The sequence below is a fragment of the Bos indicus genome, chromosome 19 (genome assembly GCF_029378745.1).
Source record: "Bos indicus isolate NIAB-ARS_2022 breed Sahiwal x Tharparkar chromosome 19, NIAB-ARS_B.indTharparkar_mat_pri_1.0, whole genome shotgun sequence".
Classification (NCBI taxonomy): Eukaryota; Metazoa; Chordata; class Mammalia; order Artiodactyla; family Bovidae; genus Bos; species Bos indicus.
Window position 1 is genome coordinate 21,575,020 of NC_091778.1, and position 13,995 is coordinate 21,589,014.

Here is a 13,995-nt window from a genome sequence, read left to right on the forward strand (position 1 = left end):
CCCAGGTGAGAATACTGGAGTGGGTTGCCATTTTCTTCTCTAGCCGATCTTCCCCACCCAGGGATCAAACCTCCATCTCTTGCATCTCCTGCACTGGCAGGCGGATTCTTTACCACTGAGCCACCTGGGAAGGCCCCTCTCCTGCTCACTTGAGTTTACTTCAAAAAGAGCCTTATACAAGCCCAAAGCACTGAGAGAGACCAACGTTAGGTTCAGGCGTTGACACACTCTACCCTGTAACTAAGGCTTTTGTCCTTTCAAGACCAGGAAACATTTCCTGGGAGATACCCTGGATAATTTGTCAGAAAACAGGGGAAGGGCAAGGATTAAACACCCAAGCTACTAATACATAGGAAAGCAAACGTAATTAGGGAGAAAGGAACGGTCACCGTGTTTATGTTAACAAAGGTACCATCCGCTTCGAAGAACCCAGACATCATTTCTGTTACCCAACCAGTGTTTATCATTGCACGTCTTTCATTTGTGACACCACTAAGTATTATGCAACAGTGAGCAGAGGAGATGGGTCAGTCTCTGGCTTTTAACTAGTTTAGTGAGCACTGAGTATAGGATTGCAAAAGGAAAAGGAGTGTAGTTCTTTGAAAGAGTGAGTCAACTTTTTCATTACTTAGAAAATGTCATCAATCTGCAAGGTATACCTGGAATTTGCTTATTGTGAATTCAACAAGAGCTGTGTGTAATGGCCAAGCCCCTTTTCGCTGATGGGTCAAATCAACGATTTCTCCTTTTATCAGTGGTCCAATACACCTCTCAGTGTCTTTTGCCTCCCATACAAAACTTCATCTTTAGAAAAAAGAACAAAAAAGACAAAAAAAAAAAGACTTCATCTTTATTCTTATTTGTTGAGATTAGATTTAGAAAAAAATTAAGGCTTAAAGGATGAGGAATTTGATATCTGGAAATGGCAGGCAGAAAAAGGAGTCACCTTCTTATTCTTCTTAACTGTTCTTGAGTCATGGGAAAGGCAGTCAGCTAGTGACCTGTGCATGCGGCCTGGGCACAGTGACAAATCTGCAACACCAAAGTGCCTTTTTGAAATTTGGTCTAGGACTTGCACTGAATACAATGTCCTCCTCTTGCAGGAAATTGGCAGAGGGACAGCTGTACTCCTGTCCTGTCTCCTGGGAGGCTAGCATTATGCAGAGGTGCTCTCAGAAATGTCACTCATTGAATGGCAATGCAGCTGGCCCATGCTGTACTCCCTAGGGGTTTTAAGTCAAAGAAAGAGCAGTGGAGGAGGGAAGACAAACTTTTTCCCCCCTGCTCTAATTACTTAAAACTCTGGCACTTTAAAACTAGAATGCATTTCCAGGAGCCTGTGCGGCATTATCATAGTAAATGCCATCATAACCTCACCAGAATTTTCTACCAGGTTGGCCTGCTTAGCTACACACCCAAGGAATTGCTGTTTATGTGCTGGGGGTGGGACACGAAAGCCCAGAGATGGATTTTAAAACTCTTACCCAGAACCCAAAACAAACAACAATCAACTTCATCTATTTACTATTGTGCTAGCAACTTATAGAAGAAAAAATATACCCGTTTCTGTTAAGAAGCAGGACACCTGCATATCTAGGGTACCAAAACAAAAAAACAAAAAAAACCCTCTTGGTTTCTTTTATAACCTACATAAAACCTTCAAGCAAATAGTCTCTTTGTGCTGTCTCCCTATTTAGTGCTATCTGGGGTTAGATATAAAGATACATATAAACAGGTGAGGAGTTCACTGCAATGTTCGAACAAACTTTTTGTTCTTGTTAACTGGGATCAAAAAGCTCACTAATTCATCTACAGTTATGTCCACCCCAAGGCTGTTACCTATCAAACTGAGGTGATTAAAATCTTCCTCCTTAAACCAGGGCCCTCCATGTATGAGAAGTGCCTGTACACAGAAATTTTCTATTGTGGCTGGTGGGAGACAGGTGGTGGATTTTTTTTTATACATCCTCCATGGTAACTTCTAGCTTTACTTTTTTGTTAAGAGTGGTCACCCAGAAAAGCTGAAATAGCAGCACACCAAATCATTATAAGGTTCCCTCTACTGAGACACATCATTCTGAGTTCATGAAGAAAAATCCTTTACTTACTGTCTCAACATAGACAACATAGGCAAAGACATTAAAGTGTGCTTAAATCTACCATCTTTTACTAGGTAAGAGTAAAAATTAAAAAATAAGAAGATAGAGGGAGTGAAAAGACAACCCATAGAATGGGAGAAAATACTCGCAAGTCATGTATCTGACAAAGGACTTGTATCTAGAACATGTAAGAACTCTTACAACTCAATAATAAAAATACAAACAACCCAATTAATATCAAAGGATCTGAATAGACATTTTTCCAAGAAAATATACAAATGATCAAGAAGCACACGAAAAGATGTTCAATATCGTCAGCCATCAGGCAAATGCAAATCAAAACCACAGTGAGAGAGCATGTCATACCCATAAGATGGCTTTAATCAAGAAGACAAGTAATAGCTAGCACTGAAAAGGACGTAAGGAAACTGGAGTGCTCACACAGTGCTGATGGCAATGCAAAATGATGCAGCCCCTGGGGAAAATAGTCTGCCAGTTCCTCACAGGTTAAATGTAAGAGTTACCATATGACCTAGAGATTTTACTCCTGGGTATATACCTACGAGAAATGAAAACAGATGTCCATGCGAACGCTTGCACTCAAGTATCTGCAGCATGATTATTCACAACAGCAAAAAGAAGAAATAACTCAAATATCCATCGACTGATGAATGGACTTAAAAAATATGGTGTGTGTGTGTGTATATATATATAAAATATGGTAGTCATACATAGAACCGTTTTCAACCATAAAAAAGAATGAAGTACTCACAAATCTTAGAAGGATGAACCCCGAAAACTTACTGAGCCGTTCTGAGTACCACTTTACTTCTAGTCAAGAACTTAATAAAAAACAGTGTTTCATGCAACACATCGTAGTGACTATTTGAATTCCTTTTCAGCTCAAATTAAATAATTTATTTGCCTTTATGATCTGGCTTTTAAAAAATTCTCTTGGAAACACACTTGATTAAGAATTTTAAAAAGACCAAGATGAATCTCACCTCCAAGATTAAAATGAAGGCAGTACCTAACTATGACTTCTACACATTTAAACACGTTAAAAAACAAATAAACAAACATAAAAACCCCAATACCACATAACTCATTTACAAAGGCCTCAAACAGTCCTAACATATTAATGGAGCCCATCTGTAAAGTACTTTGAGGGCCTTAAAGAACAGCAGGAGATTGACATTTTGTGAGTAAACAACTCATCCCAAGTATTATCCTTATATTTTTAAACAGTGTTTATATGTTATCTTCAAACTATAGCACTCATTTCATTAGAATTGGCCCTTGAGCCCCACGTTAAGTTTACAAAACCTTTGGTAAAAATAAATAAAATAAATCTAAAAAAACAGTAAAGTTCACAAAGCATGCACATTGAAATTGAGTTAAAGTTAAATGGTAGTGGAACCTCAATGTCTGAGTGGATCATTTAAAAACAATACTACACATCCAGATTCCAACAAAACACAGCAAATGCAAAAATAAATAAACATAAAATCAAATTAGAGTTGTTTTTTAAAGAAATCTTTTAGCGGCTCTGCACAGCATGTGGGATTAGTTCCCCCACCAGGGACTGAACCACATCCCCTGCAGGGGAAGCAATACTAAGCACTGGATCTCCAGGGATGTCCCAGGTCTGTTTACTGTTGAATCGTTTTACTATGAGGGGGCAGAAGGGAAGGAGTTCAGATGCTGTCATCCCCAGTTCTTCAGTGCCAGGCTTCTGAGCACTCAGAATGTCAGAAACAAAAGATTTGTAAGATAACAGTAAAATAAATCTATTTTAATTCACCACTTGCTTGATACTATTCTAAGGACAACAAAAGCAGAAAAATCAGCCCCTTAGAAGTTCGAACAGTATACAGGTTTTCTACAAGGCAGTTTTCTACTGTGTGTGAAACCTTTCTTGTTATGACTCACTGAAAATTAAATATGCAAAACTCCAAGCTGAGCTTAGTTTTGCCTGTGCAGAGACCTTTTTACTCTCATTCTTCGAAAACCTCGTTTTGGATCTTGCTGCCAACACCAGAGAGAGGAAAGCCGGCCAACAATTCCAAATATAACATGCGGAGGCAAATGCTACAGAAATCTGTCTGACGGGAAGCAACCATGCTGAGGTCTGCGAGGGAGATGCACTTCTCAACCAGACCGTTCTGGTCCCTCAGACTGTCTGCAGCAAAATGCAATCAGAAGGAACTATTTAGGTTCCAGTCAGCCTCACTATACTCCCTTTGCTCCTGAGAACAATCCCATCCATCTCAAACAGAAAGATGGGTCAGCTGCAACTAGAGCTCTGCCAGTTTTCTAATTTTTTTTTTTAAAGGCTAATTTTTAGGGACCAGTCCATGGAGATCAGTATTTTCAGAAAGCTCAACAATTACGATAAAGGTCAGGTTCACTAGGGAACACTTGAAAACATCTCTTCCTAGTCCTCTACAGGCAAATTTAGTAACCCTTACCACCACTCTGAATAACTGATAAACCAGTTAAACTTGGATAAAATGGATTACCCTATTACTTAAACAAATATGAAGACATCAGCCCCTCAAGTTCAATTCTTCAGTGAGTCCAGGATTCTGAGCACAGGACAATCCATTCCCTCACCCAGAAGGTTATCAGAGAAAACCCAGAAACAGGGCTCCCGGTCTAATCCGGAAGAAAGGTTCCTCATACAGAGCACTGGCCTCTGAGAAAAGACAAGACAATTAAGACAGCTTATTGGAGCAGTCAATTCCTCCAGTAGGTTATCTTAGAAAGATCCCCTGTGATTATGTCCATGTCACTAAGTCCAACAGGTAAAGTTTGCTTAAAATCACTTCTGGAGCCTTTTATTAGATCCTGTTCACTGTGAGACAAGCTGGTCAGGCACACCAGAGACTGAAATTGGACTTGTCTCCCAGAGCTTGGAATGGAGACCCACAGCAGCACTGCGATTATGACCTACAGAGTTTGCAAAACTATCTTCACTTTTGTACAGTGTCCAAGAGGAAAATCATCATTACAGTAATATGCTTATGTAAATAATCCAGTCTTAGCCAGTTAAAAAGGGAAGCAAGAGAGAACAGACACACCTCCTAACCTCACTCTCACATGACACAAATAAGTGATAATGGGCCAAATTACCGAGCACACTCAGGAATCAAAATTCTCTGACACTATTAACTGCTTGACCTAACTACCCAGGTTGAAACGGTTAAAGAAATACTTCTGGGCTAGAAAGAGCGTGGGGTAGGAAGCAGTAAAGTGGGATAAACCTCACTTGAAAGAAGGCTTCCTGCCTTTGTACCAAAATCTACAATGTTTTGTGATTTTTGTAACTACTGAGATACATCAATGTTACATTCAGTACTGGCATCTTCAAAGAGGGAACTGGAGATGTGAAACAAGGGCTGTCTCATTTACTAGGATTCTCAAATCTCTGATTACCAGTTTCCATTCATGGTCTAAAAAAAAAAGTAGTCAATGAAATGCACAGTCTGAATCTCAAAAAGACAGAAGGAAAAGCACCTCCCTCTCTCCTACCAGCTAAACTAGAACTGTTAATTGTTACAACTTGACAAGACTTGGACTCATCTAGTGCAAAGATCCAGGAGTTAAGTTTTAGACTTTAAAAGCCCAATCTCAGGCAAAACAGCACACTTTCCCCCTGCCTGAGGTTTTTAATAAACAATTTCAGCTTGATTAAACAACTGATAATAAAGAGCCTACAAAAGTCTCACTCAGTATGGGAATCACCCTTCTTGGTTAACATTCACTTCATTCTAGAGGTAAAATATTAACCCATGTTTTAAATCAAGGAGTCTACAATTCACTCTTAGTATGTATCGAACACAATCACGAAACAAACAAAAGCAACAGGGAATAACTGGTAAGCAACACAATGCCACTCAGTACAAATCTCTTCTGTGCTCAACAACAGCACAGGAAATGTGACAGGAGATGGCTTACACCTTATAGGAAGCAAAGGCTAAAAACCACAGACCCTTCCTGCTGGCCTTAGTCACTAAGCAATAAAAATTTTAAAGCCATCAGCAAAGCTCCCCCAGGATAATCATTTTTGTCTCTGCAACATTACAAGCCAAGATGGGGTGCTCTCCTGGGCAAAGGAATTTTGGGAATGGTAATGGGAGCTTCCTACAAAACTTCTGACCACAGACTTAATTAGCCCAGTATCAGTCATCTGTCTAATAAGTGTTCCCAAACCTGCAATTAGTACAAATACACAATAGGCACTATTTCACCAACCTAGGGGCGGAATGTGAATAGAACTGTATAGAGAGCTTAAGGAAAACCTCACTTTATGGTTTTGTTTTGTTTTTTAAAGAGAAGGCTAAAAATGGCAATATCAAAACTGGTGGGAACAAATGCAACAGCCCCTCTCTTTCCCGCTCTCTCTGGCCCAGCCATCTCCTCTCGCAAACATCTGCCTCAGTCAACTGTTGCTGAACAGAACAAGAGCCATCCGAACAAGATGTGATCGGGGTCCCGGCGCAGATGTGGGATTTTTGAGGAAGGCCGAGGTGATTTCTCCTGGCAGGAGCTGGAGTTTACACTCTTCTTGGTCGGATTGTTCTGGGCTGAGCTGCTGAGGAAGATCAAGCAGCGGGCGACTAAACCCGGTCCCTCCCTCCCTCTTCGATCTCTCCCCTCCCCTTGCGTTCAGTAAGTGGGGGTAAGAAAAAGCGCCCGGCTTTCCAGCTCTCCGCTCCTTAAAAATGCCCTCGCGGAGCAGTGAAATCGGCGCCCAAGGGCAATTTTAATTGTCTAACCCGGCTCGATTTCCTAAGAGGCGGCAGCGCCGGGAGGGGAGGGAAGAGGCAGGCAGCTCCGACAGGCAACAGGGGCAAGCGGCGGGAGAGAAAGGGAACCCCAGCGGCAAAACCCCAGCTCCGGCCCCCGACGGGCTTCCGTCGAAAGGACTCCGAGGTTACCCCCACCGTTCCCCGGGAGACGTCTGCAAATCATATATGCAGCCAAAATGGCGCTGAGAATAAAAATATAATTTAAAGGCGGGTCGCCATATTGTAAACAGAGAAGCAGAGCAAAGGCGGACTCAGAGACACCCTCCATGATTTCTTCCACGACCGCGAGCGCCCAGGTGCCGGGTCCCTCAGGCCTGGACCAGGGCAGCTCCGGCGGCCGAGGGCTCCGCGCACCCACCCCGAGGACAGCCCATCCCGGCAGGAGCCCGAGGGCGGCGGGCAGGCGCGCGGGCGGCGAGCGGCGCAGGGCCCGGAGCTCCTCCCCTTCCTCCCCCGCCACCGCCGGCCGTGCCCCGCCGGCTCCGTCCCGGCTCCCCAGCGACTTCCAATCCCAGATGGGGCTCTCCGCACTCCTCCCCACCCCCACCTCGGGGTCCGGACCTACGGCTGCTCCTCCCCCTCAAACGGCCGGATCCGGGCCGCACCTGGGGGCAGGGAGGCGCTCGCCCCAGCGGCTGCAGAGAGCTAGCGGCTGCAAGCGCCCGTTATCTCGGCCAGCAGGGGTAGGCCGGGTGAAGGAATGTGCCGGGAAGGGTCCGCCAAGGGGCTCCGGAGGGGGTCCCCAGACCTTACCAGCACTGGAGATGGAAGGCGGCCGGGCAGTGGTCACAGCACAGGAGGTCCCCACCTTCTTTGCAGCTATCGCAGCTGTCGTGGTTGGTGGCCCTGCCGCTTCTCCGGGGCTCCTTCTCAGGCTTCCGACTCCGCTTTTCGGCCTCGTCCGTCTTGGGGGGAGCCAGCAGAGCCTGGATTTGCTGCACACACATACAAATGGCGTGTGTGCACACTCGTAGCTCCCGGGCGGTCCGTCGCCCCCCCGGCGCAGCATCTCCGTCACCCACCCCTCTCCCCCCTTTTGTCCTTCTTCCTCCCATCCAGGCTGCTCCCAGAACCTCTTAGCCCCCGGAACCAGGGGGAGCCCACCCTAACCGCGTTCCTGCCGCACAACGAGCACCGCTTCTTCCAAATGGGGAGGATCAGAGTAGGGGGATGGGGAGAGGGTGCGCGGTTCCCTTCTCGCCACTTCCTTGTATGGACAGTGGGGGACTCCAAAGCCAGGCTCGGGAAGGGCCTGAAGCCCGGTACCCGGACGTGCTGGGGGAAGCACAAAGGGGCCGACAAGAAGGGGGTGGGGAGGCCCGCCGGTGCAAAGAGATGGAGTGGGCTGGCGCTTCGGGAGAGCGAATCGAGGGCGGCGGGTAGGTGAAACTGCTGCAAACGTCCTCGGCGGCTGAGCTCAGCCCCCCGAGTTGCAAAGATGGGAGGGAGAGTCTCGGTGAGGAAAAGCCCCCCTCCCCCGGCCCTCTTGCGCTGCGAGCTCAGGGCCGGCTTTGTGGGGCGGAGGGCGGAGGTTCCCTCCCGGCGCTGGGGGAAGGGGATGAGGTGGGCCACTCTTACCTCCATCAGCCCCCCCGACGTGTCCAAGTCGTACACGATCGTCTTGGTCTCCATTTTCTCCCACATTCATCCACCTCCCGGGCTGGGCGCTCTCTGCTCCGGCCCCCCCAACCCCGGGGGGAGGGGGGAAGCGGGGGGAGGGGGCGCTCCTGACCCCGGCCCTTCTTCTTTTTTCCAAACACGGGTCCCGACTTCCTCGCCCTGGCTCCCCCCCACCCCCCGGCCCCCAGTCCCCGGGACGGCAGCGTCCTCCCCACGGGCCGTGAGGGGGGAGCGGCCCCTCAGCCCCGGCCCGGCGGCTGGCTGCACGGTGGGTCCCGGCTCGGGGGGGGGGTCAGGCCTCGGCGGGGCCTAGTCCCACAGGCTAGAGCCGGCGCTGGCGACCGCTGGTCCGGCCGGGAAGGCTGGCGGGCGCTGCCATCCCGGGGTTGGGGGGATCGGAGGTGGGGGGGTGAGAGGTTAGGTGAGGTTGTGGTACGTGAGGTGACTGCGGGGAGGGTGATGGGGGGTGGTCCCCGGGCTCCGCCTCTCGCCGCCGCCGCCGTCTGCGTCCCGGCTGCCGCGCACTTGGCGCAAACTTACCGCGAGCGCCCGCAAAGCCACCCGCGCAGGCGCCCCGGGATCGCCGCTCGCCGCGCGCAACCGCAGTGACAGCCGGCGGCCGGGCTCCCGCGCAGCCGCAGAGAGGGGGCACCCCCCGGCGCGCAGCCGCGCTGGCATTCGTCTGGAGCGTCGAAGCCCCGCCTTTCAGCCCTGCGCCAGCGTACTGCGATGAAAGGGCGGGACTTGTGGTCTCGCGCAGGCGCCTGGGAAAGCTCCGAAGGGTCACGGCGCAGCCGCAGGAACACCGGGGCTCTTCATCCATTGGTGTTTGAGTGTAGACCAAGAGGACTCTAGTCTCGCGCAGGCGTGTTGCGGATGCTCCCCTCCCGTCCCACAATAACACAGTCGACTCCGGCGCAGGCGTATTGTCACCAGAAGGCCCTAACAAGAATGCTTCTCCTTTCGCCATTTTGGTAGTGGGTTATAGACTACCATGCCCTTGGAGTCCTCAGGAGTGAACAGAAAGGAGCAAAGTGTGGTGTTGGCTGGCGCTGGTAGGCTGTCGGTGACAGCATGTACTCCTAGGGATGTTGTACTGGACTGTTTGGTTCCAGCGTCAGGTGTGGCTGGACCAGGCGCCATATTGGTAAAGAGAAAAAGAAAAGCCATCGCGACGGAAAACGATGGTTTTGGTGTCGGGTTGGTTGGCTTCTGTTCTCTCTTCCCTCCCGCTCCCAGCAGTAAATTTTAGCCTGAGCATCCCTGCCTTTCGTAGTGATGGCACCGTGGAGGTCTGCCTGCCCGATACCACCCTCTTTTGATTACTCTCTCTGAAAACTGCCCTCCAAGAGGAAGCCAAAGGCTAAGAGTTTGTAATGCTGACAACGCCCAGCTACCTGCCCGCAGTGGACTTCAGCTCCCAGTTTGCAACGCGCCGAGGTCCAAAGGGCGAAGGGAGAGCATTGCACCCTGGGAGCAAGAATCGCGATGGGTCTGGTGGATTCTGGGAGCCGTAGTTCCGTGTGCGTGCGATGCAGTGTAATGTAGGATGGACTCGGGGAAGGCAATGGCACCCCACTCCAGTACTCTTGCCTGGAAAATCCCATGGACGGAGGAGCCTGGTGGGGTGCAGTCCATGGGGTCGCGAAGAGTTGGACACGACTGAGCGACTTCCCTTTCACTTTTCAACTTTCATGCATTGGAGAAGGAAATGGCAACCCACTCCAGTGTTCTTGCCTGGAGAATCCCAGGGACGGGGAGCCTGGTGGGCTGCCGTCTATGGGATCGCACAGAGTCGGACACGACTGAAGCGACTTAGCAGTAGCAGCGGGGAAGAGCGAGATACCTTTCTGAGCTGCCGCTGTATGCTGGGATTTGTAGTCTGAATGTCTCACCTCGGACTCTGGGCGGGGCTTCACGCTCTCCACCGCGCCCGTCCCTCCCCTTGGTGCGGTCTACAGAGATGGCCAGTTGCCTCTGCCTGACTGTAGATGAAGCGGTGGAGGAGGGAGGGGCATCATTGTGCCTGACACGAGGCGTTTAGTTGGCATTGTTACCAGGTAGCTGTGTCTTGGCTCACTTTTGATATTAAGGTATACTTAGCATTCTCAGAAACCTAAAACTGGAAAGGGCTTAAAAACCATCTGTATTAACCTCTTCATTAACCGATGCATAGAGAAGAGAAGTGGTTTGCCTAGTTCACATAGTGAATTTATGGCAGACCTAAGAATGAAACATTTTTTTTTAATTCCCAGGCTGGGATACTGTCTAACTGTCTGAGAGGCGTTGCTGCTTTGGGGTGGGGGATAGTAAGGAGGGTGAGGTCGTGGGTGTGTGATCTTAGGTTTCTGTTCTTCTGACTTTCCTAATGATCCGGTTGGTGCCTGGGAAGAATAATAAAGTCCTGGGCCTTATTGATCAAGCAGGGGAATATGTCATGTAGATCGGCCCTCTCTACCCTCTACCAGCCTCAGCAAACAAGAAATCTTAGTGGCTCTGGAACAGAGAGAGAAGGGCTGAGCTAGAAGTATGGAAGTGGCTGGACCTTATGTCTTCTTAGGCAGTATTTCATGCTACAGATGCTCAGAAGTGGGTATATCATGTACCCTCTCCTACTGGCTTCCTTCCTACAGCTCAGGGCCCATCCATGCTGCTGTGTCAGCCTGAAGGTATTATGGGGCAGATAAGTAAGCCACTGGCACATGCCCAAAGAGCAAGGCTTTGCTTTGATGAACACCGTCACTGCAGTTGAGAACAGACATAGGCATTAATGGGCTAATGAGGGAAATAATACTTGGCTCTGTTGACAAGTACCAGGGTAACTAATCACTCCACACACCTTCCTCTCAGAACTTGGAGGGTGAGGTCAGCCCCGTGGGGCTAGCAGTTGGTGCCACCTTGGAGAGCTCCTGCCCTGGATGTGCCAGGGGGATTGAGGAGAGCAGGTGGGATACACATGCCTTTGGAAGTGACCTCTTGTGGCTAATGTAGGCACTGCATTCTGCACGGGCTGGAGCCTCTCCATCTTTCAAGGTGGCTTGTGGTAGAACCAGGAGGTGGCCAGCCATAAGTGATCGAAGATCTCCGTGTTGGATAACTTTAGAAGTTCTGGTTGCTGCTACCATTTCCGTTTTCTGGCTTCTGAGTGCCCACAACTCCCTGTTGCCTTCCTTTTGCTCTTATTCTGGAGAGCAGCCATGCAGAGCACACCTCTAAGCATGGATGTGTGTGATGCGGACCAAGGCTGGCTAAACACATCTCAGGAGATTTCTGGGGGCCATAGGGAAGGGGCATAGATGCTGGGAGGGACCCAACAAGGCAAACTTAAGCACATCCTCTTTAGTCACCTCTTTCTGGAGTCCATGGACATAGCTTTTGTTAAATTAGAAGCTAAGCCCCTAGGCTACATTGCCTCCGCACTTGACAGTCTGGATGTTCTCTGAGGCCAAGACAGACCAGAGCCTCACGTTCAGGGGCTCAGTCTCTGATTCCTATTCCAATTTCCTAAAGCTTGCTAGCTGGAACAAAGTCAAGGAAGAAAGGCATCAGGTTTTTTGGGCTTTTTCAGCAATACGATGGGTTTGAGGACAGACTTAGGACTGTGCTAGGCTTTGGTTCTGGACCTAGCAAAGAGGGGAAGTGAAGCACTGGGATGGCTGAGCATTTCAGTCTCTGGGTTCCCACACCCCTGTGGCACCAACCTTGGGGCCTCTCACTTCACATGCCAGCTGTCACACTGATCTTCTGGGGACAGTAGTCCCTGAAGCACTGGCACGTGGCTACTTTTTGTTTTCGTTTGACTGCACGTGGGGCTTGCAGGATCTTAGTTCCCTGATCAAGGACTGAACCCAGGCTGTCCAGTGAAAGTGCTGAATCCCAGGCACTGGAGCCCCAGGGAATTCCCATGACTGGTTTTTTATAAAGTCTGGAGATGATCAGTTGGGAGGTTTAGCATGCCTTCTGGCCCTCAAGTCCGCATCCCATTTGTCTTCCGCCTCCCTTCCCTCCAAGAAAGCACCATCCACCAGGCCATTGCTTTTTTTTTTTTTCCAAAAACACCATTTTAATAAGGAAACAACAGAAATAGAAGATTGTTCTCTGACTGGAGCCCAGACCCCATATAATACATTACATGTACAAAGTAGCCTGCAGCCAACTCCTGGGCCTCTCCCTGGGATGCTTTGACCCTCTGTTCCATGCCAAATTCCTGCACCCATGGACCTCTGCGCATCTTTAGAATATGCCTGACACTCCCCTTATCCCAAAACGCAGTGGCCAGGAGGGAAGCCTGACAGGTCGCTGGGGTTGGAGGAGGGGAAGGTGGGCAAGAGGGTGTTTTTCACAGCCAGACTGACGTCAGGGGAAGATCTCCCTCTTTTAGGGTGTAGGGCCACCAGGGGAGCAGCCGGGGGTGTCCTGCTTTGGTGTGGCGCATGAGTGGTGTGGCCTAGGGAAGTCCAACCTGAGCTTGGGGTAGAGTCCCTAAACCCCTTAAGATCCCTTAGCGTTATTGCCTCTGCCAGGAAGGGGCAGGAGGCAGAACTGACCGTTCCTGGGGCCTTAGAGAAAGACTAGAGATCTCCCCAGGGGACTGATGTCAGCATGCCAGGACTACTCAGAGGTCACTGCTGAGACCAGGGTTGGCCACTGGCAGCGGCCCTGTGAGGAGCCCCCTGGCACAGTTTCCGCCACTGTCATGTCAGGGCTGCTGCATGCCAGGGCTGGAGGGTGGTCACATGGAGGGAGGTACTCCACCCTGCCTGTGAATTCCAGCCCAGAGGTCCCAGGCCTGAGAGAGGGTCAGGAGAATGCTGGTTCTTGGTGCATGTGCTCCAGCTGTGTTTGGCCTGGAGGCAGATGCCCCTGACTTGGACCCAAGGAAGGGCCCTAAGTGGGCAGTGGTCCCAAGATAATAGGCCCTGGTGGGTATTGCAGGCGGGAAGTGCAGAACTTCTTGAGGGACTGGCCGCATCTCTTCCCAGGTGGTATGTACAGGAGGTGGAGGGCAAGGGAGCAGGAAGCTGGGAGCTCTGCTGCTGGACTGGGATGCAGGGCGGAGCCGGCTTCCCCAGGCCGCCCCACCTAGATGGAGACTTCATATTCTCTCGTCTCCTGCAAAGGAAAGAGACTTCTGGGAGTTGGAAACTTGTCAAAGCCTTGCCAGTCCACAATCCACCTTCCCGAGGAAAAAGGAAAGAGTGAAAGGGCTTGGCAGGACACTCAGGGGTACCTGGCCAAGGGAGCACAGAATTGGGTCCTGACTGGGGTGTTGAGCCTGGCCTGGGTACTTACTCCAGTCTCGTAAGTTGGATTATCAAACGCTGACTCCACGGTGATGCGGTCATAAGGGCGGGGTCGTGTCCGGGGCAGCTGCAGGGGGCTGTTCCCCTGGAGCCTGTGCAGCAGAGAAGCCTAGGAGTCAGGAGTGCTGGGCGGGAGCGAGTCAGGGGTGCAGGGCAGGC

General features: G+C 49.9%; 2 protein-coding genes across 6 annotated transcripts in view; both read right to left on the minus strand.

Annotated features, from left to right (window-relative positions):
* Positions 1–9,148, minus strand: part of PHF12 (PHD finger protein 12) — a 39,963-nt gene extending 30,815 nt beyond the window's left edge. The window contains exons 1-2 of one of the 4 annotated variants that reach the window (XR_011561942.1): positions 8,492–9,145; positions 7,667–7,848 (exon numbers count right to left, since the gene is read on the minus strand). Coding sequence is in view for 3 of the 4 variants with exons in the window: in XM_019981604.2 (XP_019837163.2) it covers positions 7,667–7,848; positions 8,492–8,557 (248 nt within the window). In the remaining variant the exon portion in view is untranslated. Of the gene's footprint in view, positions 1–7,666; positions 7,849–8,491 lie in introns of all 4 variants that reach the window. The other 3 variants (XM_019981604.2, XM_019981607.2, XM_070772764.1) reach the window with 3 other exon arrangements.
* Positions 9,149–12,565: 3,417 nt separating this feature from the next.
* Positions 12,566–13,995, minus strand: part of SEZ6 (seizure related 6 homolog) — a 48,184-nt gene continuing 46,754 nt past the window's right edge. Inside the window, exons 16-17 of one of the 2 annotated variants that reach the window (XM_070772766.1) lie at positions 13,826–13,928; positions 12,566–13,645 (exon numbers count right to left, since the gene is read on the minus strand). In XM_070772766.1, the coding sequence (XP_070628867.1) occupies positions 13,616–13,645; positions 13,826–13,928 (133 nt within the window). In that variant the 3' untranslated portion in view covers positions 12,566–13,615. Of the gene's footprint in view, positions 13,662–13,825; positions 13,929–13,995 lie in introns of both variants that reach the window. The other variant, XM_070772765.1, reaches the window with a different exon arrangement.